General features: G+C 46.5%; 7 protein-coding genes and 5 pseudogenes across 9 annotated transcripts; 7 read left to right on the forward strand and 5 right to left on the reverse strand.

The window, feature by feature from the left end:
- Positions 1-15: 15 nt before the first annotated feature.
- LOC6045308 (histone H2A) lies at positions 16-541 on the forward strand. The gene has a single exon (XM_001862621.2). It carries the CDS (start codon positions 95-97, stop codon positions 467-469), a length of 375 nt encoding a protein of 124 aa, XP_001862656.1. The 5' UTR covers positions 16-94; the 3' UTR covers positions 470-541.
- A 4,927-nt stretch (positions 542-5,468) lies between these two features.
- LOC6045339 lies at positions 5,469-5,873 on the forward strand (annotated as a pseudogene).
- A 715-nt stretch (positions 5,874-6,588) lies between these two features.
- Positions 6,589-7,502, reverse strand: LOC6045338 (annotated as a pseudogene). Its single transcript, XR_005276752.1, has one exon. The product of XR_005276752.1 is annotated as a histone H1 (transcript).
- Positions 7,503-9,399: 1,897 nt separating this feature from the next.
- Positions 9,400-10,092, reverse strand: LOC119770425 (histone H2B-like). The gene is made up of 2 exons (XM_038265300.1): positions 10,086-10,092; positions 9,400-10,036 (listed from the first exon to the last, which is right to left on the reverse strand). Exons 1-2 carry the CDS (start codon positions 10,090-10,092, stop codon positions 9,450-9,452), a joined length of 594 nt encoding a protein of 197 aa, XP_038121228.1. The 3' UTR covers positions 9,400-9,449.
- On the forward strand, positions 10,075-10,538 carry LOC6045337 (histone H2A). The gene has a single exon (XM_001862691.2). It carries the CDS (start codon positions 10,091-10,093, stop codon positions 10,463-10,465), a length of 375 nt encoding a protein of 124 aa, XP_001862726.1. The 5' UTR covers positions 10,075-10,090; the 3' UTR covers positions 10,466-10,538.
- Positions 10,539-11,936: 1,398 nt separating this feature from the next.
- On the forward strand, positions 11,937-12,321 carry LOC119765416 (annotated as a pseudogene).
- A 776-nt stretch (positions 12,322-13,097) lies between these two features.
- LOC6045334 (histone H1) lies at positions 13,098-13,975 on the reverse strand. The gene has a single exon (XM_038249221.1). The coding sequence runs from the start codon at positions 13,899-13,901 to the stop codon at positions 13,182-13,184; it is 720 nt and encodes a 239-aa protein (XP_038105149.1). The 5' UTR covers positions 13,902-13,975; the 3' UTR covers positions 13,098-13,181.
- A 2,573-nt stretch (positions 13,976-16,548) lies between these two features.
- LOC6045333 (histone H2A) lies at positions 16,549-17,169 on the forward strand. Its single transcript, XM_001862687.2, has one exon. It carries the CDS (start codon positions 16,564-16,566, stop codon positions 16,936-16,938), a length of 375 nt encoding a protein of 124 aa, XP_001862722.1. The 5' UTR covers positions 16,549-16,563; the 3' UTR covers positions 16,939-17,169.
- Positions 17,170-18,420: 1,251 nt separating this feature from the next.
- On the forward strand, positions 18,421-18,815 carry LOC6045315 (annotated as a pseudogene).
- Positions 18,816-19,524: 709 nt separating this feature from the next.
- On the reverse strand, positions 19,525-20,446 carry LOC6045301 (annotated as a pseudogene). Its single transcript, XR_005276708.1, has one exon. The product of XR_005276708.1 is annotated as a histone H1 (transcript).
- A 1,899-nt stretch (positions 20,447-22,345) lies between these two features.
- On the reverse strand, positions 22,346-22,810 carry LOC6045300 (histone H2B). Its single transcript, XM_001862654.2, has one exon. It carries the CDS (start codon positions 22,768-22,770, stop codon positions 22,396-22,398), a length of 375 nt encoding a protein of 124 aa, XP_001862689.1. The 5' UTR covers positions 22,771-22,810; the 3' UTR covers positions 22,346-22,395.
- Positions 22,811-23,021: 211 nt separating this feature from the next.
- LOC6045299 (histone H2A) lies at positions 23,022-23,485 on the forward strand. Its single transcript, XM_001862653.2, has one exon. It carries the CDS (start codon positions 23,037-23,039, stop codon positions 23,409-23,411), a length of 375 nt encoding a protein of 124 aa, XP_001862688.1. The 5' UTR covers positions 23,022-23,036; the 3' UTR covers positions 23,412-23,485.
- Positions 23,486-24,285: the final 800 nt, after the last annotated feature.

Here is a 24,285-nt window from a genome sequence, read left to right on the forward strand (position 1 = left end):
TAAAAACGCCGGCCGATTGTTGCAACGGAATCAGTATCACTTCGTTTTCGCTTGTGACACGTACGTACGTACCCCTCTACCAAACTAACTCAACATGTCTGGCCGCGGCAAGGGAGGCAAAGTTAAGGGAAAGGCAAAGTCCCGCTCGAACCGTGCTGGTCTGCAGTTCCCGGTCGGTCGTATTCACCGTCTGCTCCGCAAGGGCAACTACGCCGAACGTGTCGGTGCCGGTGCTCCCGTGTACCTGGCTGCCGTGATGGAATATCTGGCTGCTGAAGTGCTGGAGTTGGCAGGAAACGCCGCCCGTGATAACAAGAAGACCCGTATCATCCCGCGTCATCTGCAGCTGGCCATCCGTAACGACGAGGAGTTGAACAAACTGCTGTCGGGTGTGACCATCGCCCAGGGTGGTGTGCTGCCCAACATCCAGGCCGTTCTGCTGCCCAAGAAGACCGAGAAGAAGGCTTAAATTGCACCACTCTCAGATTTCACAAAAACGCGCCGCCAAACAAAACCGTCCTTTTCAGGACGACCAAAATTCTTACAGGAGAGTTACCAATCAAACAAAAATTCAACCACCATCCGTAAACTACAAACGATGACCATTCCGTGACTGCCACTTCGACTAGCATGAAAATAACAAAATGACGCACCGGATTCGAGTACTAGAAATACCAGCCAGTCCGTAAAAAAAACGCATTTAAGAAAAAGTCAAAACATAATGCTCGAATGCCAGGGTTCCAATGCATTCATACGTACCCGGTTACTAGCTAGGCAGACGAAACTGGCTACCGCGTGGGAATTTCCAGTAGAGACAGTTGAAATTATGGTTTCTCAGCACAAAGACGACACAACTGCTTTAATTTTACGGTTCCAGATTTTTTGGGAATATGCCCTGCCTGTGATTAACGAATGATGATTGACGAGTTTAGAGAGCGATCTGGCCAAAAAATAAGCTTCCTTCATCCGTGAGGTCCCCGAGCAAGCTGTTCGTAAGCGCAACAGACAAAACCATGTTAGTCGTGACTTGATTCGTTTTTTTTTTACAGATTTCACAACATGAATGATGTCGAATTAACAATGCTTATGTTTAAACTTATGTTGTGGATCTATTATTGCGTGGGTTATTCATATCTCGATGCGGATTGGTTTCGTTTTCGAAAAGAGAAGTAGAAGGGTTTGTTGTAAATAACGAATTTCTTTGTGTCAAAACAATCTCTTTAGTGATAACTTTGTGTAGAGTTATGAGTTATTCCAAGTATAGCATTTACACATAACATTAGTAAACCAAGTTCAGCGTGTACGCGGAGAGAGCTGTCAGATTAACGAACGAACAGGAGCGAGAGAGTAAATGTCAATCGGCAGTTTAGATTGGATTGCAGCATGGAACGGACGTGTTCACGGGAGCGAGGATTCTACAATTGGCGCAGCCGGTACGATACAATTTGATTGATGCTTGATGTTGTGTTTTTTTTTGTTTTGCTATTTGGTGGGTCAGCGGATGACCTAAGATATGTTTTGATTCAGGTGAGAAGAGTGAACATGTCAGTGGCGCAACGAGCGAGTGAGGTGAGGCCGCCTGAAGCTGTATTTAATGATAAATTTGAAGTTTGGTTTTGTTGTTGTTGTTTTACTATTTGTGAGTAAATAAAAGAGCGGGACCGGTTGAAGCCCGAAGCGCCACGTAAATAAAAGAGCGGGACCGGTTGAAGCCCGAAGCGCCATGTAAATAAAAGAGCGGGACCGGATGAAGCCCGAAGCGCCACGTAAATAAAAGAGCGGGACCGGATGAAGCCCGAAGCGCCACATAAATAAAAGAGCGGGACCGGTTGAAGCCCGAAGCGCCAAATCCAGAGAAACAGGAACGAGACCAATTGAAGGGGAAGGACGGATACCACGAAAGAGGTGCAATACATTTGTTGTTTATATTGTTTACAGTTTTGACAGTTGCACGCAGAGAGGTCTGAAAAGGTCGACTCGATCCCTGGTTGAAATTTCCTACAAATGAGAGGATGAATTCGGTGATGTTGTGACCGATGGCCGCATATGTCAAGCGTGAAGCGAAATTTGCCCACGGGAGAAAATACGTAAGTTGACATCTTACTGAAAGACGTGAGGGGTTTGACAGCTCTTGACAATGCATTTGAGGTGGCTAGGTAGGACAGAAATCAAGATATGTTGATGTTGTAGCCGTTACTAGGATACAGTGCAAGACAGTTGTTTGGCTGATGAAACTGTTTATTGTGTCCGACTTGTTGGGTAGTCGGGAACGAACTGTACTTGGAGTGCTGGTAGTTAGCATGGCCTACTACATCTTCTCCCTTAGGAGATTTGGCGGACGGCCAATCTTCTTGCTAGTGGATAGCTTCACCGGTAGACGAGCATCTGGATGTAAACGTTTAAGATCGTCTCGCGGTGGCCAAGCCAGGTGTGGTCCGCGATCGACGCTTGATGGCTTGAGATGCTTCTTGAACCAGGTGATGTATGTGGGGTGATCTGTGACCACTTTTCCCCTTCGGCAAGCCGTTGGAGAGATGCGATGCATGATCTTCGTTGAGAGCTTTCGGAATGTCCACAGGGCCACCAACCAAGGATGAGCGGAGTTGCCCAGGAACTGCTGTCGGCGGTGTCGGCAAGCTTGATGGCGTCGTCGAGTCCGGGAACACTTTCGGAGGGCTCCGTGCGGTGTGCATCGTTGGTTTGATTCGAGCGATTCGAGACGGCCAGATCGACGCGTTGATCCAAGGCGACGACGGCCTCGTTGCCTTGCATATTGTGTGTGCGAGCGCTGCTTTTAGATTCATGGCACGCAGAACCGTCTTGTAGCGTCCAAGCGATTCGTGGTGTTGATCCGGATTCATGGCACACAGCGTGGCGTCGGAAGCAGTATCCAGCTGCATCGGTCGGGTCGTCTCGTTGAGCGCTATGCGGATGTGCTTCTTCTTCTGCTTCAGGAAGTTGGCCACACGATGGCACTCTTCCGTAGCATGAGCGCTAGACACAGAGATGTTTGCTTCCTCTTGTTCTCAGTGTGAGTATGGTGTGGTTTCATCTGGATGGATTGCTAACTGTTTTGGTCTTAAGTCTTCAATATCGAACCTTGTTGTGCGCGTGATGCAACTCACTTACTTTGTGGTGTGTTGCGGGGTTGTGGTCGCATGTTTTGCGAGATGAGGTTGAACAAGGGATCAGGATGATCGTGAAATTTATAGGTGTCATCGAGACAGCGGACTCGAAACATTGTGTGTATTGACGGTGTTTACTAGAGGAAGGATCTAGGGAAGGATGGCTTTGAATATTGTTGTCATTTCGGAAGTTGCACCGAGTGAAACTCTGCGCTGACAAATAGAAGACTCAGTAGTGGTAGTGGTTGTTGGTATGTTTGGATGGGGCCCAACGAGGAGATACGATGAGCCTGTAACGGTAGATATTTGGTGTGGATTTGGTCAAAGAGCATGTCTTCTGGGGGAAAGACTGACTGTTGAGGTTATTTGTTTGTGTTCTCTCTGAAAGGAAAAGAAGACTTTAACACCTGTATGATATTACAACAGAGAGCTGTGCATGAGATAAGTTCGATCAACTGTGGAAGACAGTTGATAGTTAGTTCAGGTATACTGGAGAGCTAATGATAGCAAAGCAATCCAATTTAACGACCCCGGTCTTTGTGGTCTCTGTTGTAAGTTTCTGCTGCATTTCTAGGCATCCGAAAGTTATGTATAGTCAATCATCCAAAACCTCTTTTACACAAATGGACCGACGTTTTACTTCCCCATTCGATAAAAGGCGAGTGCTAATGATAAGCTGATTGAATCCCTGAGGAAAGTTAAGTGTATGATTGTGGAAAGAAAGTGTATGATTGTGGCAGTTATATGCAAGTTTATTCTTTTGATATTAATATAAGTATTTTTTGTAGAAGGAGAGGAGAGAGATGAAGTACTTATATTCATAAGAATCGATTTTAGCATTGCCTACATGTGATGTCTAGAAAGAGTTAAATCTTAGACAGGGTTGTCTATAAATTAATAGAATAATATAAAAGAAGATTCAGTTGTACATGTGGTCATGAGATTAAATGAATTGAAGGCAAAGGTGTTATCATTATTTTCTACGGCAGTGAAAACTGAATATGTGAGACAAGCGATCATACCTTTAATTCTGCTCCATAAGGAGGTGATAGTGGTTGTTGAAGTTAAAAAAGGAAATTGTAACCATTGATTGATTGTTAATCTGCCTTGGGTTTTTGGAAGCAAACGCGATCAGGCCCAGTTGTTGAATAAGCGAATTTCTAATTCGGGTTGAGGTCTATTGGAGGAAATAGTTGATATTACAAGATTGCTCCGTAGCTGGTTTAGGAAACTATCGTGATGTAGCGGAACGTATTGAAATGAATCTGCTTCATAAAAAGGAATGTAGCTTGGATTATGTCATTGACAAATCTTTATTGATTTATAATGTTAAATGAGACGTATTAGTTGTTAGGATCATGGAATAGTGTTAGATTTTTTGTGACAGTTTTAACAGGGAGTATTTTTTTCTCGTTTATTTTCTTCGGACAAGGAGAGAGATGTAGAGTTATGAGTTATTCCAAGTATAGCATTTACACATAACATTAGTAAACCAAGTTCAGCGTGTACGCGGAGAGAGCTGTCAGATTAACGAACGAACAGGAGCGAGAGAGTAAATGTCAATCGGCAGTTTAGATTGGATTGCAGCATGGAACGGACGTGTTCACGGGAGCGAGGATTCTACACTTTGGTGGTCCTGAAAAGGACCGTTTGTGTTTGTACAGTGTATGCTGAGATCAATCGAAAGCCGTTGCAAGATTGGACTTAAGCACGTTCTCCACGGATGCGACGAGCCAGCTGGATGTCCTTGGGCATGATGGTGACACGCTTGGCGTGGATGGCGCACAGGTTGGTATCTTCGAAGAGACCGACCAGGTAGGCCTCACTGGCTTCCTGCAGGGCCATGACGGCCGAGCTCTGGAAGCGCAGATCGGTCTTGAAATCCTGAGCGATTTCACGAACCAGACGCTGGAACGGCAGCTTGCGGATCAGCAGCTCAGTCGACTTCTGGTAGCGACGGATCTCACGCAGAGCAACCGTTCCCGGTCGGTAACGGTGAGGCTTCTTCACTCCTCCGGTAGCGGGAGCGCTCTTGCGAGCAGCCTTGGTGGCCAGCTGCTTGCGGGGAGCTTTTCCTCCGGTGGACTTGCGAGCGGTCTGCTTGGTACGAGCCATTGCGATGCTTGTCTAGAGACGGTTGTGTTCAAACTGAATGTCGAAAAGTTTGTGCCTGGCACTTTTATACTCGAACACACGGAGGGGACGCATCTGTTTGCGCGCGTTACCACTACACATACCACGGCTGCCCGTGCCTGGGGGAGGACAGTGTGGAATGGAGAAACGGGGAAGGGATGGCAGTGCGAGTATAAAAGCACCGGGCCAACACGACTGAGGCATCATTTCAGTTCGTACCACTCGACCGAAAACAACTGTTAGCAAAGATGACTGGCCGCGGCAAAGGAGGAAAGGGTCTCGGAAAGGAGGAGCCAAGCGTCATCGCAAGGTTTTGCGTGATAACATCCAGGAATCACCAAGCCCGCCATCCGTCGTTTGGCTCGCCGAGGCGGTGTCAAGCGTATCTCCGGTCTGATCTACGAGGAAACCCGTGGTGTGCTGAAGGTGTTCCTGGAAAACGTGATCCGTGACGCCGTCACCTACACCGAACACGCCAAGCGTAAGACCGTCACCGCCATGGACGTCGTCTACGCTCTCAAGCGCCAGGGACGCACTCTGTACGGTTTCGGAGGTTAAGCTACCAACCCCAGCCATTGCATTGGATCCCCGCAAACAAAAACGGCCCTTTTCAGGGCCACCACAACAGTCAGGAAAGAGTTTAATCGACGAAAAATTCTCCCAAAACAAACCAAATACCGCAGTACTGCTCTGATTTCCTTGTTTCTGGTAATTATGTCCTCGGTTGCTTGCTGTGGGCTTGGTAGTTAAAATTTTGCTCCATTAGCAAATGGTTCTGCAGGCAGACAATGATCCCAGACCAAACCAATTTGTGCCGCATAGCAGGGCAATGTTTTTCGGCTGGGTAGTTAAGTTCACCCACGGAATAGCTGAGAATTGAATTGAAAACTGTGAAACTGTCGCTTTTTGGCAAAAGCATGGAAAAGCAGAAACAAAATGACATTACTTTAAGGCGCAATTTGATATCGTTTCGTTCGTACTTGCTAACTCCATCGTGCCTCTAATGTTGCCATATCAGCACTTAAACGTACAATTACAGCTCATAAAAAGCGTGTCCAACTGAAATCGAGTGATAAACAGCTCAAGAGGAGTTGTGCAAGCAAGTTTCTATCGACAGTTTTACAAAATCAGTTGTTTATACAGTTAAACTCAGCAAATTGGATGGAGTTAGGAGCGAGTGCTTAACCTGCCAAACATACAAATACGAAATTTCCTCTACTTGGTTAATCTTGTGTGCTCATTTGGATTGTGTAAATTCCATAACCATTCCTGGCCGTGGTGAAGATGTGTCTTAGTATTTGGCGTGTAAAAACAAAATGTTGTTTTTTTTTGTAACAATAACTCTTTGCGTTGATAGATTTGGTAGTCCTGAAAAGGACTGATTGTGGTTTTGTAGGTAGGATTATTCGACTACCACGAATTTCACGAATAGTTGGTTGTGTTTGGAGATTTACTTCTTGGCGGCGGCCTTCTTCGGGGCAGCTGCCTTCTTTGGTTTCGGGGTCTTGGGCTTCTTGGCCGCGGTCTTGGACGGCTTGGTGGCCTTCTGCTTCGGGGCAGCGGCCTTCTTCACCGTACCGGCCTTCTTGGCGGTCTTGGCCGTGGCAGCCTTGGCTTTCTTCTCGGCGGCCTTTTTGGGGGCAGCGGCCTTTGGCTTCTTAGCGGCCGCGGCAGCCTTTGGTTTCTTGGCAGCAACCTTCTTCTCACCGGCTGGCTTCTTGGCGGCGGCCTTCTTCTTCTCACCAGTGGTGGCCTTCTTGGCGACCTTCTTCTTCTCACCAGCGGCCTTCTTGGGCTTCTTTTCGCCGGCTGGCTTCTTGGCCTCGGCCTTGATCTTGAACGATCCGCTGGCACCGGAGCCCTTGGTCTGGACAAGCTTTCCTTCTCGACGTTGGTCTTCAGAGCCTTCTTGATGAACGTGGACAGCTTGGCCACGTCGCACTTGTAGTTGGCAGCGATGTACTTCTTGATGGCCTGCAGCGATGATCCGTTGCGCTCCTTCAGGGTCTGGATAGCCGCAATGACCATCTCGTTGACCGGCGGGTGGGTAGCTGGCTTCTTCGGCTTCTTGGCGTCACCCTTGGCGGCCTTCGGCTTCTTGGTGGCCTTTGCCGGCGATGCAGCGGCAGCTGGCGCGGCGTCAACAACGTCGGTAGCGGTCTCAGTCATTTTGGCTGAATGTTGTTTTGGTTTCTCTTTCTCTGTACACTGTACGGAAGAACGAATTGGAATGGTTGTCGGTAGCGCGCTCCCAGGTACTTGATTCTTGCGTCCGTGTTAGGAAACGTTGCGATTCGGGCAGAATCGTGTTGCTGTGAATTATTTTGGATGTTTGAGGAATGCACTTTGAAAAGAGTTGTTTTTAAATAGTTGTCAACCGTTACGTACACAAGTTCAACTTTTCACCAGTTCGGGAAACAATCGGTCTATAATCGGGATCAAACTAAACAGGTTTGCACCACCCCAGGAGCAGTAATTGGGCGCCCTATTCGGGAGCATCGAGCTGTGACATTGTTGGACTTTTGCAAAATAGTGTACCAAAACTATTGAAAACAATCAACCGCTCCAGGCTCGATGCGAGCGGTTGGGAAAAATATTCCTCTTTCGAAACAAACCAAATTTGTCATCGTCCGATGTTGCTAAGGAAGTCAAGTTTGACTGCGAAAAGTCTAGGGTTTGCCCAAATTTACCACTCGATGCACACTTCAAGCAGATGATTGCTTGAACAATTTATGGTTAAGTTGTTGAGAAAATCTGTTCTATAACTATTGTATCCAAAGTAAACTTTATTCTGTTGGTTTTATGTTGGCTCATGAAAGGCAATTTTCATACACGGGTTGCACCAAACGCAACGAACAGTTCAAACCAAATTCCCGCTTACAGTTTCGAAGTTCCACACTGATTAGTATTGGTTGTTAGTTAGTTGAAATGTAAAATATTATTGATATCACAGTCCAGACTCGATTATCCGAAGCCAAGATTATCCGAAGGTTGGTATGGGACTTCGGATAATCGAATCAAGACCAGTAAATTTTTTTTTTGTGTTTTATTTATTTTCTCACTTTGAACATCTAATTCGAGTTCTGTGACCTCAGTTTAGTCAAATTTAACTGTTTGATTGCTTTTGAAATTTGAAAATGCATTTTTTTAAAACTGTTATCGCCGCCATCTTGGATTTTAAAATTCTAAATAATTTTAGAGTAGTTTATGGGTCAATATTTTTTTCTCTCGTGATTCGATTAACCGAAGATTCGATTATCTGAAGTGAAATTTTCCGAGGCCTTCGAATAATCGAGTCTGGACTATATTTACTTTTGTATTTAGCAATTAGAACGTGAGCTTTCACAGTGCAGACCCAACTATTTGTTACTCTGTTGTTGAGGGTAGAGATCATTTGCAGTGTTCAAGGCTATTTCGATTGACTACTATGTTGATTGCATCTTACGCCAGTTTTATTCTGTTCTGAATTAGTGTGTTACTGGGAGAAAATTCGTTTTTGACTCTCTTTCATTTAATTGTTTTCAAGCAATACGCTATTCGAGTTAAAACGTTGCCATTGCGAATCATCAGCAGCATTGGAATGCTATGTTTGTATAGTGATTTGGTTCGATTTATAGAGAGCGAGGCAGCTAGATAATGTTGGACAACGCACAGACGTTACTTCAAAATTGAAGGTCCGATTCGTAGATGCGTGAACTTGTTACACCCGAAACCAAGTCGTGAACAAAGTGCCCGAAACGAGCCATGGTTTAATGCGACGTTGGTAAGCATGAGAAACAAAAGTTGGACGTGAAATTCGAAATCATAAAATCTATTTGGCGTGGTCTTATCTTTTCGGAGCATTCACTGATTGTTGTTGTTGTTTACTGAATTATGGTGACTTTAACCTTAATGTGGTCATTCGTCAAAGCATTCACTGATTGATTCCGTTGATTGGTTTGCAAACCATCTGCTTCAAAATACTTAAAGTGCGGTGAAATGCAGTCTGATTGCTTCTGCATAACTTACAACAAGGCATAATGTAGGTGAATCGGAACGAGCCGATGGCATCATGAAAAAAATATGTGAAAGTTATGTTTTGGTTTTTGAAAAGATTGAATTTTTGTTTGTCTAGTAACTCTTTTAGGTAGACTTTTTGTGGCCCTGAAAAGGGCCGATTGTGTGCGGAGATTCCGAAGGTGGGGAGAGAATTTACTTGGAGCTGGTGTACTTGGTGACAGCCTTGGTACCCTCAGAGACGGCGTGCTTGGCCAGCTCACCAGGCAGCAGCAGACGAACAGCGGTCTGGATTTCGCGGGACGTGATGGTCGAGCGCTTGTTGTAGTGAGCCAGACGGGACGCTTCGGCGGCGATACGCTCGAAGATGTCGTTGACAAAGCTGTTCATGATGCTCATGGCCTTGGACGAGATACCGGTGTCAGGGTGGACCTGCTTCAACACCTTGTAGATGTAGATAGCGTAGCTCTCCTTCCTGCGGACCTTCTTCTTCTTCTTATCACCCTTGGTGATGTTCTTCTGGGCCTTGCCGGACTTCTTGGCGGCCTTACCGCTGGTTTTGGTGCCATCGTCGAGTTGGTTGCTAACACGGTTCAAAACGAACTGATGCCAGACCGTGCGTCGAAACCCTCTTTTATACCCGAATAATGGAAACACATGCGCAGCCCCTATCGCCCTATTATCCCACACTACTTCATTCGTTACTCCGCCCCTATGGAACGTACAGGCAGCAAAGGAAAGTATAAAAACGCCGGCCGATTGTTGCAACGGAATCAGTATCACTTCGTTTTCGCTTGTGACACGTACGTACGTACCCTCTACCAAACTAACTCAACATGTCTGGCCGCGGCAAGGGAGGCAAAGTTAAGGGAAAGGCAAAGTCCCGCTCGAACCGTGCTGGTCTGCAGTTCCCGGTCGGTCGTATTCACCGTCTGCTCCGCAAGGGCAACTACGCCGAACGTGTCGGTGCCGGTGCTCCCGTGTACCTGGCTGCCGTGATGGAATATCTGGCTGCTGAAGTGCTGGAGTTGGCAGGAAACGCCGCCCGTGATAACAAGAAGACCCGTATCATCCCGCGTCATCTGCAGCTGGCCATCCGTAACGACGAGGAGTTGAACAAACTGCTGTCGGGTGTGACCATCGCCCAGGGTGGTGTGCTGCCCAACATCCAGGCCGTTCTGCTGCCCAAGAAGACCGAGAAGAAGGCTTAAATTGCACCACTCTCAGATTTCACAAAAACGCGCCGCCAAACAAAACCGTCCTTTTCAGGACGACCAAAATTCTTACAGGAGAGTTACCAATCAAACAAAAATTCAACCACCATCCGTAAACTACAAACGATGACCATTCCGTGACTGCCACTTCGACTAGCATGAAAATAACAAAATGACGCACCGGATTCGAGTACTAGAAATACCAGCCAGTCCGTAAAAAAAAACGCATTTAAGAAAAAGTCAAAACATAATGCTCGAATGCCAGGGTTCCAATGCATTCATACGTACCCGGTTACTAGCTAGGCAGACGAAACTGGCTACCGCGTGGGAATTTCCAGTAGAGACAGTTGAAATTATGGTTTCTCAGCACAAAGACGACACAACTGCTTTAATTTTACGGTTCCAGATTTTTTGGGAATATGCCCTGCCTGTGATTAACGAATGATGATTGACGAGTTTAGAGAGCGATCTGGCCAAAAAATAAGCTTCCTTCATCCGTGAGGTCCCCGAGCAAGCTGTTCGTAAGCGCAACAGACAAAACCATGTTAGTCGTGACTTGATTCGTTTTTTTTTTTTACAGATTTCACAACATGAATGATGTCGAATTAACAATGCTTATGTTTAAACTTATGTTGTGGATCTATTATTGCGTGGGTTATTCATATCTCGATGCGGATTGGTTTCGTTTTCGAAAAGAGAAGTAGAAGGGTTTGTTGTAAATAACGAATTTCTTTGTGTCAAAACAATCTCTTTAGTGATAACTTTGGTGGTCCTGAAAAGGACCGTTTGTGTTTGTACAGTGTATGCTGAGATCAATCGAAAGCCGTTGCAAGATTGGACTTAAGCACGTTCTCCACGGATGCGACGAGCCAGCTGGATGTCCTTGGGCATGATGGTGACACGCTTGGCGTGGATGGCGCACAGGTTGGTATCTTCGAAGAGACCGACCAGGTAGGCCTCACTGGCTTCCTGCAGGGCCATGACGGCCGAGCTCTGGAAGCGCAGATCGGTCTTGAAATCCTGAGCGATTTCACGAACCAGACGCTGGAACGGCAGCTTGCGGATCAGCAGCTCAGTCGACTTCTGGTAGCGACGGATCTCACGCAGAGCAACCGTTCCCGGTCGGTAACGGTGAGGCTTCTTCACTCCTCCGGTAGCGGGAGCGCTCTTGCGAGCAGCCTTGGTGGCCAGCTGCTTGCGGGGAGCTTTTCCTCCGGTGGACTTGCGAGCGGTCTGCTTGGTACGAGCCATTGCGATGCTTGTCTAGAGACGGTTGTGTTCAAACTGAATGTCGAAAAGTTTGTGCCTGGCACTTTTATACTCGAACACACGGAGGGGACGCATCTGTTTGCGCGCGTTACCACTACACATACCACGGCTGCCCGAGGACAGTGTGGAATGGAGAAACGGGGAAGGGATGGCAGTGCGAGTATAAAAGCACCGGGCCAACACGACTGAGGCATCATTTCAGTTCGTACCACTCGACCGAAAACAACTGTTAGCAAAGATGACTGGCCGCGGCAAAGGAGGAAAGGGTCTCGGAAAGGAGGAGCCAAGCGTCATCGCAAGGTTTTGCGTGATAACATCCAGGAATCACCAAGCCCGCCATCCGTCGTTTGGCTCGCCGAGGCGGTGTCAAGCGTATCTCCGGTCTGATCTACGAGGAAACCCGTGGTGTGCTGAAGGTGTTCCTGGAAAACGTGATCCGTGACGCCGTCACCTACACCGAACACGCCAAGCGTAAGACCGTCACCGCCATGGACGTCGTCTACGCTCTCAAGCGCCAGGGACGCACTCTGTACGGTTTCGGAGGTTAAGCTACCAACCCCAGCCATTGCATTGGATCCCCGCAACAAAAACGGCCCTTTTCAGGGCCACCACAACAGTCAGGAAAGAGTTTAATCGACGAAAAAATTCTCCCAAAAACAAACCAAATACCGCAGTACTGCTCTGATTTCCTTGTTTCTGGTAATTATGTCCTCGGTTGCTTGCTGTGGGCTTGGTAGTTAAAATTTTGCTCCATTAGCAAATGGTTCTGCAGGCAGACAATGATCCCAGACCAAACCAATTTGTGCCGCATAGCAGGGCAATGTTTTTCGGCTGGGTAGTTAAGTTCACCCACGGAATAGCTGAGAATTGAATTGAAAACTGTGAAACTGTCGCTTTTTGGCAAAAGCATGGAAAAGCAGAAACAAAATGACATTACTTTAAGGCGCAATTTGATATCGTTTCGTTCGTACTTGCTAACTCCATCGTGCCTCTAATGTTGCCATATCAGCACTTAAACGTACAATTACAGCTCATAAAAAGCGTGTCCAACTGAAATCGAGTGATAAACAGCTCAAGAGGAGTTGTGCAAGCAAGTTTCTATCGACAGTTTTACAAAATCAGTTGTTTATACAGTTAAACTCAGCAAATTGGATGGAGTTAGGAGCGAGTGCTTAACCTGCCAAACATACAAATACGAAATTTCCTCTACTTGGTTAATCTTGTGTGCTCATTTGGATTGTGTAAATTCCATAACCATTCCTGGCCGTGGTGAAGATGTGTCTTAGTATTTGGCGTGTAAAAACAAAATGTTGTTTTTTTTTTGTGTAACAATAACTCTTTGCGTTGATAGATTTGGTAGTCCTGAAAAGGACTGATTGTGGTTTTGTAGGTAGGATTATTCGACTACCACGAATTTCACGAATAGTTGGTTGTGTTTGGAGATTTACTTCTTGGCGGCGGCCTTCTTCGGGGCAGCTGCCTTCTTTGGTTTCGGGGTCTTGGGCTTCTTGGCCGCGGTCTTGGACGGCTTGGTGGCCTTCTGCTTCGGGGCAGCGGCCTTCTTCACCGTACCGGCCTTCTTGGCGGTCTTGGCCGTGGCAGCCTTGGCTTTCTTCTCGGCGGCCTTTTTGGGGGCAGCGGCCTTTGGCTTCTTAGCGGCCGCGGCAGCCTTTGGTTTCTTGGCAGCAACCTTCTTCTCACCGGCTGGCTTCTTGGCGGCGGCCTTCTTCTTCTCACCAGTGGTGGCCTTCTTGGCGACCTTCTTCTTCTCACCAGCGGCCTTCTTGGGCTTCTTTTCGCCGGCTGGCTTCTTGGCCTCGGCCTTGATCTTGAACGATCCGCTGGCACCGGAGCCCTTGGTCTGGACAAGCTTTCCCTTCTCGACGTTGGTCTTCAGAGCCTTCTTGATGAACGTGGACAGCTTGGCCACGTCGCACTTGTAGTTGGCAGCGATGTACTTCTTGATGGCCTGCAGCGATGATCCGTTGCGCTCCTTCAGGGTCTGGATAGCCGCAATGACCATCTCGTTGACCGGCGGGTGGGTAGCTGGCTTCTTCGGCTTCTTGGCGTCACCCTTGGCGGCCTTCGGCTTCTTGGTGGCCTTTGCCGGCGATGCAGCGGCAGCTGGCGCGGCGTCAACAACGTCGGTAGCGGTCTCAGTCATTTTGGCTGAATGTTGTTTTGGTTTCTCTTTCTCTGTACACTGTACGGAAGAACGAATTGGAATGGTTGTCGGTAGCGCGCTCCCAGGTACTTGATTCTTGCGTCCGTGTTAGGAAACGTTGCGATTCGGGCAGAATCGTGTTGCTGTGAATTATTTTGGATGTTTGAGGAATGCACTTTGAAAAGAGTTGTTTTTAAATAGTTGTCAACCGTTACGTACACAAGTTCAACTTTTCACCAGTTCGGGAAACAATCGGTCTATAATCGGGATCAAACTAAACAGGTTTGCACCACCCCAGGAGCAGTAATTGGGCGCCCTATTCGGGAGCATCGAGCTGTGACATTGTTGGACTTTTGCAAAATAGTGTACCAAAACTATTGAAAACAATCAACCGCTCCAGGCTCGATGCGAGCGGTTGGGAAAAATATTCCTCTTTCGAAACAAACCAAATTTGTCATCGTCCGATGTTGCTAAGGAAGTCAAGTTTGACTGCGAAAAGTCTAGGGTTTGCCCAAATTTACCACTCGATGCACACTTCAAGCAGATGATTGCTTGAACAATTTATGGTTAAGTTGTTGAGAAAATCTGTTCTATAACTATTGTATCCAAAGTAAACTTTATTCTGTTGGTTTTATGTTGGCTCATGAAAGGCAATTTTCATACACGGGTTGCACCAAACGCAACGAACAGTTCAAACCAAATTCCCGCTTACAGTTTCGAAGTTCCACACTGATTAGTATTGGTTGTTAGTTAGTTGAAATGTAAAATATTATTGATATCACAGTCCAGACTCGATTATCCGAAGCCAAGATTATCCGAAGGTTGGTATGGGACTTCGGATAATCGAATCAAGACCAGTAAATTTTTTTTTTTGTGTTTTATTTATTTTCTCACTTTGAACATCTAATTCGAGTTCTGTGACCTCAGTTTAGTCAAATTTAACTGTTTGATTGCCTTTGAAATTTGAAAATGCATTTTTTTAAAACTGTTATCGCCGCCATCTTGGATTTTAAAATTCTAAATAATTTTAGAGTAGTTTATGGGTCAATATTTTTTTTCTCTCGTGATTCGATTAACCGAAGATTCGATTATCTGAAGTGAAATTTTCCGAGGCCTTCGAATAATCGAGTCTGGACTATATTTACTTTTGTATTTAGCAATTAGAACGTGAGCTTTCACAGTGCAGACCCAACTATTTGTTACTCTGTTGTTGAGGGTAGAGATCATTTGCAGTGTTCAAGGCTATTTCGATTGACTACTATGTTGATTGCATCTTACGCCAGTTTTATTCTGTTCTGAATTAGTGTGTTACTGGGAGAAAATTCGTTTTTGACTCTCTTTCATTTAATTGTTTTCAAGCAATACGCTATTCGAGTTAAAACGTTGCCATTGCGAATCATCAGCAGCATTGGAATGCTATGTTTGTATAGTGATTTGGTTCGATTTATAGAGAGCGAGGCAGCTAGATAATGTTGGACAACGCACAGACGTTACTTCAAAATTGAAGGTCCGATTCGTAGATGCGTGAACTTGTTACACCCGAAACCAAGTCGTGAACAAAGTGCCCGAAACGAGCCATGGTTTAATGCGACGTTGGTAAGCATGAGAAACAAAAGTTGGACGTGAAATTCGAAATCATAAAATCTATTTGGCGTGGTCTTATCTTTTCGGAGCATTCACTGATTGTTGTTGTTGTTTACTGAATTATGGTGACTTTAACCTTAATGTGGTCATTCGTCAAAGCATTCACTGATTGATTCCGTTGATTGGTTTGCAAACCATCTGCTTCAAAATACTTAAAGTGCGGTGAAATGCAGTCTGATTGCTTCTGCATAACTTACAACAAGGCATAATGTAGGTGAATCGGAACGAGCCGATGGCATCATGAAAAAATATGTGAAAGTTATGTTTTGGTTTTTGAAAAGATTGAATTTTTGTTTGTCTAGTAACTCTTTTAGGTAGACTTTTTGGCCCTGAAAAGGGCCGATTGTGTGCGGAGATTCCGAAGGTGGGGAGAGAATTTACTTGGAGCTGGTGTACTTGGTGACAGCCTTGGTACCCTCAGAGACGGCGTGCTTGGCCAGCTCACCAGGCAGCAGCAGACGAACAGCGGTCTGGATTTCGCGGGACGTGATGGTCGAGCGCTTGTTGTAGTGAGCCAGACGGGACGCTTCGGCGGCGATACGCTCGAAGATGTCGTTGACAAAGCTGTTCATGATGCTCATGGCCTTGGACGAGATACCGGTGTCAGGGTGGACCTGCTTCAACACCTTGTAGATGTAGATAGCGTAGCTCTCCTTCCTGCGGACCTTCTTCTTCTTCTTATCACCCTTGGTGATGTTCTTCTGGGCCTTGCCGGACTTCTTGGCGGCCTTACCGCTGGTTTTGGTGCCATCGTCGAGTTGGTTGCTAACACGGTTCAAAACGAACTGATGCCAGACCGTGCGTCGAAACCCTCTTTTATACCCGAATAATGGAAACACATGCGCAGCCCCTATCGCCCTATTATCCCACACTACTTCATTCGTTACTCCGCCCCTATGGAACGTACAGGCAGCAAAGGAAAGTATAAAAACGCCGGCCGATTGTTGCAACGGAATCAGTATCACTTCGTTTTCGCTTGTGACACGTACGTACGTACCCTCTACCAAACTAATTCAACATGTCTGGCCGCGGCAAGGGAGGCAAAGTTAAGGGAAAGGCAAAGTCCCGCTCGAACCGTGCTGGTCTGCAGTTCCCGGTCGGTCGTATTCACCGTCTGCTCCGCAAGGGCAACTACGCCGAACGTGTCGGTGCCGGTGCTCCCGTGTACCTGGCTGCCGTGATGGAATATCTGGCTGCTGAAGTGCTGGAGTTGGCAGGAAACGCCGCCCGTGATAACAAGAAGACCCGTATCATCCCGCGTCATCTGCAGCTGGCCATCCGTAACGACGAGGAGTTGAACAAACTGCTGTCGGGTGTGACCATCGCCCAGGGTGGTGTGCTGCCCAACATCCAGGCCGTTCTGCTGCCCAAGAAGACCGAGAAGAAGGCTTAAATTGCACCACTCTCAGATTTCACAAAAACGCGCCGCCAAACAAAACCGTCCTTTTCAGGACGACCAAAATTCTTACAGGAGAGTTACCAATCAAACAAAAAATTCAACCACCATCCGTAAACTACAAACGATGACCATTCCGTGACTGCCACTTCGACTAGCATGAAAATAACAAAATGACGCACCGGATTCGAGTACTAGAAATACCAGCCAGTCCGTAAAAAAAAAAAACGCATTTAAGAAAAAGTCAAAACATAATGCTCGAATGCCAGGGTTCCAATGCATTCATACGTACCCGGTTACTAGCTAGGCAGACGAAACTGGCTACCGCGTGGGAATTTCCAGTAGAGACAGTTGAAATTATGGTTTCTCAGCACAAAGACGACACAACTGCTTTAATTTTACGGTTCCAGATTTTTTGGGAATATGCCCTGCCTGTGATTAACGAATGATGATTGACGAGTTTAGAGAGCGATCTGGCCAAAAAATAAGCTTCCTTCATCCGTGAGGTCCCCGAGCAAGCTGTTCGTAAGCGCAACAGACAAAACCATGTTAGTCGTGACTTGATTCGTTTTTTTTTTTTACAGATTTCACAACATGAATGATGTCGAATTAACAATGCTTATGTTTAAACTTATGTTGTGGATCTATTATTGCGTGGGTTATTCATATCTCGATGCGGATTGGTTTCGTTTTCGAAAAGAGAAGTAGAAGGGTTTGTTGTAAATAACGAATTTCTTTGTGTCAAAACAATCTCTTTAGTGATAACTTTGGTGGTCCTGAAAAGGACCGTTTGTGTTTGTACAGTGTATGCTGAGATCAATCGAAAGCCGTTGCAAGATTGGACTTAAGCACGTTCTCCACGGATGCGACGAGCCAGCTGGATGTCCTTGGGCATGATGGTGACACGCTTGGCGTGGATGGCGCACAGGTTGGTATCTTCGAAGAGACCGACCAGGTAGGCCTCACTGGCTTCCTGCAGGGCCATGACGGCCGAGCTCTGGAAGCGCAGATCGGTCTTGAAATCCTGAGCGATTTCACGAACCAGACGCTGGAACGGCAGCTTGCGGATCAGCAGCTCAGTCGACTTCTGGTAGCGACGGATCTCACGCAGAGCAACCGTTCCCGGTCGGTAACGGTGAGGCTTCTTCACTCCTCCGGTAGCGGGAGCGCTCTTGCGAGCAGCCTTGGTGGCCAGCTGCTTGCGGGGAGCTTTTCCTCCGGTGGACTTGCGAGCGGTCTGCTTGGTACGAGCCATTGCGATGCTTGTCTAGAGACGGTTGTGTTCAAACTGAATGTCGAAAAGTTTGTGCCTGGCACTTTTATACTCGAACACACGGAGGGGACGCATCTGTTTGCGCGCGTTACCACTACACATACCACGGGGAGGACAGTGTGGAATGGAGAAACGGGGAAGGGATGGCAGTGCGAGTATAAAAGCACCGGGCCAACACGACTGAGGCATCATTTCAGTTCGTACCACTCGACCGAAAACAACTGTTAGCAAAGATGACTGGCCGCGGCAAAGGAGGAAAGGGTCTCGGAAAGGAGGAGCCAAGCGTCATCGCAAGGTTTTGCGTGATAACATCCAGGGAATCACCAAGCCCGCCATCCGTCGTTTGGCTCGCCGAGGCGGTGTCAAGCGTATCTCCGGTCTGATCTACGAGGAAACCCGTGGTGTGCTGAAGGTGTTCCTGGAAAACGTGATCCGTGACGCCGTCACCTACACCGAACACGCCAAGCGTAAGACCGTCACCGCCATGGACGTCGTCTACGCTCTCAAGCGCCAGGGACGCACTCTGTACGGTTTCGGAGGTTAAGCTACCAACCCCAGCCATTGCATTGGATCCCCGCAAACAAAAACGGCCCTTTTCAGGGCCACCACAACAGTCAGGAAAGAGTTTAATCGACGAAAAAATTCTCCCAAAAACAAACCAAATACCGCAGTACTGCTCTGATTTCCTTGTTTCTGGTAATTATGTCCTCGGTTGCTTGCTGTGGGCTTGGTAGTTAAAATTTTGCTCCATTAGCAAATGGTTCTGCAGGCAGACAATGATCCCAGACCAAACCAATTTGTGCCGCATAGCAGGGCAATGTTTTTCGGCTGGGTAGTTAAGTTCACCCACGGAATAGCTGAGAATTGAATTGAAAACTGTGAAACTGTCGCTTTTTGGCAAAAGCATGGAAAAGCAGAAACAAAATGACATTACTTTAAGGCGCAATTTGATATCGTTTCGTTCGTACTTGCTAACTCCATCGTGCCTCTAATGTTGCCATATCAGCACTTAAACGTACAATTACAGCTCATAAAAAGCGTGTCCAACTGAAATCGAGTGATAAACAGCTCAAGAGGAGTTGTGCAAGCAAGTTTCTATCGACAGTTTTACAAAATCAGTTGTTTATACAGTTAAACTCAGCAAATTGGATGGAGTTAGGAGCGAGTGCTTAACCTGCCAAACATACAAATACGAAATTTCCTCTACTTGGTTAATCTTGTGTGCTCATTTGGATTGTGTAAATTCCATAACCATTCCTGGCCGTGGTGAAGATGTGTCTTAGTATTTGGCGTGTAAAAACAAAATGTTGTTTTTTTGTGTAACAATAACTCTTTGCGTTGATAGATTTGGTAGTCCTGAAAAGGACTGATTGTGGTTTTGTAGGTAGGATTATTCGACTACCACGAATTTCACGAATAGTTGGTTGTGTTTGGAGATTTACTTCTTGGCGGCGGCCTTCTTCGGGGCAGCTGCCTTCTTTGGTTTCGGGGTCTTGGGCTTCTTGGCCGCGGTCTTGGACGGCTTGGTGGCCTTCTGCTTCGGGGCAGCGGCCTTCTTCACCGTACCGGCCTTCTTGGCGGTCTTGGCCGTGGCAGCCTTGGCTTTCTTCTCGGCGGCCTTTTTGGGGGCAGCGGCCTTTGGCTTCTTAGCGGCCGCGGCAGCCTTTGGTTTCTTGGCAGCAACCTTCTTCTCACCGGCTGGCTTCTTGGCGGCGGCCTTCTTCTTCTCACCAGTGGTGGCCTTCTTGGCGACCTTCTTCTTCTCACCAGCGGCCTTCTTGGGCTTCTTTTCGCCGGCTGGCTTCTTGGCCTCGGCCTTGATCTTGAACGATCCGCTGGCACCGGAGCCCTTGGTCTGGACAAGCTTTCCTTCTCGACGTTGGTCTTCAGAGCCTTCTTGATGAACGTGGACAGCTTGGCCACGTCGCACTTGTAGTTGGCAGCGATGTACTTCTTGATGGCCTGCAGCGATGATCCGTTGCGCTCCTTCAGGGTCTGGATAGCCGCAATGACCATCTCGTTGACCGGCGGGTGGGTAGCTGGCTTCTTCGGCTTCTTGGCGTCACCCTTGGCGGCCTTCGGCTTCTTGGTGGCCTTTGCCGGCGATGCAGCGGCAGCTGGCGCGGCGTCAACAACGTCGGTAGCGGTCTCAGTCATTTTGGCTGAATGTTGTTTTGGTTTCTCTTTCTCTGTACACTGTACGGAAGAACGAATTGGAATGGTTGTCGGTAGCGCGCTCCCAGGTACTTGATTCTTGCGTCCGTGTTAGGAAACGTTGCGATTCGGGCAGAATCGTGTTGCTGTGAATTATTTTGGATGTTTGAGGAATGCACTTTGAAAAGAGTTGTTTTTAAATAGTTGTCAACCGTTACGTACACAAGTTCAACTTTTCACCAGTTCGGGAAACAATCGGTCTATAATCGGGATCAAACTAAACAGGTTTGCACCACCCCAGGAGCAGTAATTGGGCGCCCTATTCGGGAGCATCGAGCTGTGACATTGTTGGACTTTTGCAAAATAGTGTACCAAAACTATTGAAAACAATCAACCGCTCCAGGCTCGATGCGAGCGGTTGGGAAAAATATTCCTCTTTCGAAACAAACCAAATTTGTCATCGTCCGATGTTGCTAAGGAAGTCAAGTTTGACTGCGAAAAGTCTAGGGTTTGCCCAAATTTACCACTCGATGCACACTTCAAGCAGATGATTGCTTGAACAATTTATGGTTAAGTTGTTGAGAAAATCTGTTCTATAACTATTGTATCCAAAGTAAACTTTATTCTGTTGGTTTTATGTTGGCTCATGAAAGGCAATTTTCATACACGGGTTGCACCAAACGCAACGAACAGTTCAAACCAAATTCCCGCTTACAGTTTCGAAGTTCCACACTGATTAGTATTGGTTGTTAGTTAGTTGAAATGTAAAATATTATTGATATCACAGTCCAGACTCGATTATCCGAAGCCAAGATTATCCGAAGGTTGGTATGGGACTTCGGATAATCGAATCAAGACCAGTAAATTTTTTTTTTTGTGTTTTATTTATTTTCTCACTTTGAACATCTAATTCGAGTTCTGTGACCTCAGTTTAGTCAAATTTAACTGTTTGATTGCCTTTGAAATTTGAAAATGCATTTTTTTAAAACTGTTATCGCCGCCATCTTGGATTTTAAAATTCTAAATAATTTTAGAGTAGTTTATGGGTCAATATTTTTTTTCTCTCGTGATTCGATTAACCGAAGATTCGATTATCTGAAGTGAAATTTTCCGAGGCCTTCGAATAATCGAGTCTGGACTATATTTACTTTTGTATTTAGCAATTAGAACGTGAGCTTTCACAGTGCAGACCCAACTATTTGTTACTCTGTTGTTGAGGGTAGAGATCATTTGCAGTGTTCAAGGCTATTTCGATTGACTACTATGTTGATTGCATCTTACGCCAGTTTTATTCTGTTCTGAATTAGTGTGTTACTGGGAGAAAATTCGTTTTTGACTCTCTTTCATTTAATTGTTTTCAAGCAATACGCTATTCGAGTTAAAACGTTGCCATTGCGAATCATCAGCAGCATTGGAATGCTATGTTTGTATAGTGATTTGGTTCGATTTATAGAGAGCGAGGCAGCTAGATAATGTTGGACAACGCACAGACGTTACTTCAAAATTGAAGGTCCGATTCGTAGATGCGTGAACTTGTTACACCCGAAACCAAGTCGTGAACAAAGTGCCCGAAACGAGCCATGGTTTAAAGCGACGTTGGTAAGCATGAGAAACAAAAGTTGGACGTGAAATTCGAAATCATAAAATCTATTTGGCGTGGTCTTATCTTTTCGGAGCATTCACTGATTGTTGTTGTTGTTTACTGAATTATGGTGACTTTAACCTTAATGTGGTCATTCGTCAAAGCATTCACTGATTGATTCCGTTGATTGGTTTGCAAACCATCTGCTTCAAAATACTTAAAGTGCGGTGAAATGCAGTCTGATTGCTTCTGCATAACTTACAACAAGGCATAATGTAGGTGAATCGGAACGAGCCGATGGCATCATGAAAAAAATATGTGAAAGTTATGTTTTGGTTTTTGAAAAGATTGAATTTTTGTTTGTCTAGTAACTCTTTTAGGTAGACTTTTTGTGGCCCTGAAAAGGGCCGATTGTGTGCGGAGATTCCGAAGGTGGGGAGAGAATTTACTTGGAGCTGGTGTACTTGGTGACAGCCTTGGTACCCTCAGAGACGGCGTGCTTGGCCAGCTCACCAGGCAGCAGCAGACGAACAGCGGTCTGGATTTCGCGGGACGTGATGGTCGAGCGCTTGTTGTAGTGAGCCAGACGGGACGCTTCGGCGGCGATACGCTCGAAGATGTCGTTGACAAAGCTGTTCATGATGCTCATGGCCTTGGACGAGATACCGGTGTCAGGGTGGACCTGCTTCAACACCTTGTAGATGTAGATAGCGTAGCTCTCCTTCCTGCGGACCTTCTTCTTCTTCTTATCACCCTTGGTGATGTTCTTCTGGGCCTTGCCGGACTTCTTGGCGGCCTTACCGCTGGTTTTTGGTGCCATCGTCGAGTTGGTTGCTAACACGGTTCAAAACGAACTGATGCCAGACCGTGCGTCGAAACCCCTTTTATACCCGAATAATGGAAACACATGCGCAGCCCCTATCGCCCTATTATCCCACACTACTTCATTCGTTACTCCGCCCCTATGGAACGTACAGGCAGCAAAGGAAAGTATAAAAACGCCGGCCGATTGTTGCAACGGAATCAGTATCACTTCGTTTTCGCTTGTGACACGTACGTACGTACCCTCTACCAAACTAATTCAACATGTCTGGCCGCGGCAAGGGAGGCAAAGTTAAGGGAAAGGCAAAGTCCCGCTCGAACCGTGCTGGTCTGCAGTTCCCGGTCGGTCGTATTCACCGTCTGCTCCGCAAGGGCAACTACGCCGAACGTGTCGGTGCCGGTGCTCCCGTGTACCTGGCTGCCGTGATGGAATATCTGGCTGCTGAAGTGCTGGAGTTGGCAGGAAACGCCGCCCGTGATAACAAGAAGACCCGTATCATCCCGCGTCATCTGCAGCTGGCCATCCGTAACGACGAGGAGTTGAACAAACTGCTGTCGGGTGTGACCATCGCCCAGGGTGGTGTGCTGCCCAACATCCAGGCCGTTCTGCTGCCCAAGAAGACCGAGAAGAAGGCTTAAATTGCACCACTCTCAGATTTCACAAAAACGCGCCGCCAAACAAAACCGTCCTTTTCAGGACGACCAAAATTCTTACAGGAGAGTTACCAATCAAACAAAAATTCAACCACCATCCGTAAACTACAAACGATGACCATTCCGTGACTGCCACTTCGACTAGCATGAAAATAACAAAATGACGCACCGGATTCGAGTACTAGAAATACCAGCCAGTCCGTAAAAAAAAAAAACGCATTTAAGAAAAAGTCAAAACATAATGCTCGAATGCCAGGGTTCCAATGCATTCATACGTACCCGGTTACTAGCTAGGCAGACGAAACTGGCTACCGCGTGGGAATTTCCAGTAGAGACAGTTGAAATTATGGTTTCTCAGCACAAAGACGACACAACTGCTTTAATTTTACGGTTCCAGATTTTTTGGGAATATGCCCTGCCTGTGATTAACGAATGATGATTGACGAGTTTAGAGAGCGATCTGGCCAAAAAATAAGCTTCCTTCATCCGTGAGGTCCCCGAGCAAGCTGTTCGTAAGCGCAACAGACAAAAACCATGTTAGTCGTGACTTGATTCGTTTTTTTTTTTTACAGATTTCACAACATGAATGATGTCGAATTAACAATGCTTATGTTTAAACTTATGTTGTGGATCTATTATTGCGTGGGTTATTCATATCTCGATGCGGATTGGTTTCGTTTTCGAAAAGAGAAAAGGGTTTGTTGTAAATAACGAATTTCTTTGTGTCAAAACAATCTCTTTAGTGATAACTTTGGTGGTCCTGAAAAGGACCGTTTGTGTTTGTACAGTGTATGCTGAGATCAATCGAAAGCCGTTGCAAGATTGGACTTAAGCACGTTCTCCACGGATGCGACGAGCC

The sequence above is a fragment of the Culex quinquefasciatus genome, chromosome 1 (assembly GCF_015732765.1).
Source record: "Culex quinquefasciatus strain JHB chromosome 1, VPISU_Cqui_1.0_pri_paternal, whole genome shotgun sequence".
NCBI classification, from domain to species: Eukaryota; Metazoa; Arthropoda; class Insecta; order Diptera; family Culicidae; genus Culex; species Culex quinquefasciatus.

Bases quoted from the DNA above. Each gene is read 5' to 3' on its own strand.
- LOC6045300 (XM_001862654.2), bottom strand. From the start codon at position 22,770: ATGGCACCAAAAACCAGCGGTAAGGCCGCCAAGAAGTCCGGCAAGGCC.
- LOC6045334 (XM_038249221.1), bottom strand. From the start codon at position 13,901: ATGACTGAGACCGCTACCGACGTTGTTGACGCCGCGCCAGCTGCCGCT.
- LOC6045337 (XM_001862691.2), top strand. From the start codon at position 10,091: ATGTCTGGCCGCGGCAAGGGAGGCAAAGTTAAGGGAAAGGCAAAGTCC.
- LOC6045299 (XM_001862653.2), top strand. From the start codon at position 23,037: ATGTCTGGCCGCGGCAAGGGAGGCAAAGTTAAGGGAAAGGCAAAGTCC.
- LOC6045308 (XM_001862621.2), top strand. From the start codon at position 95: ATGTCTGGCCGCGGCAAGGGAGGCAAAGTTAAGGGAAAGGCAAAGTCC.
- LOC6045333 (XM_001862687.2), top strand. From the start codon at position 16,564: ATGTCTGGCCGCGGCAAGGGAGGCAAAGTTAAGGGAAAGGCAAAGTCC.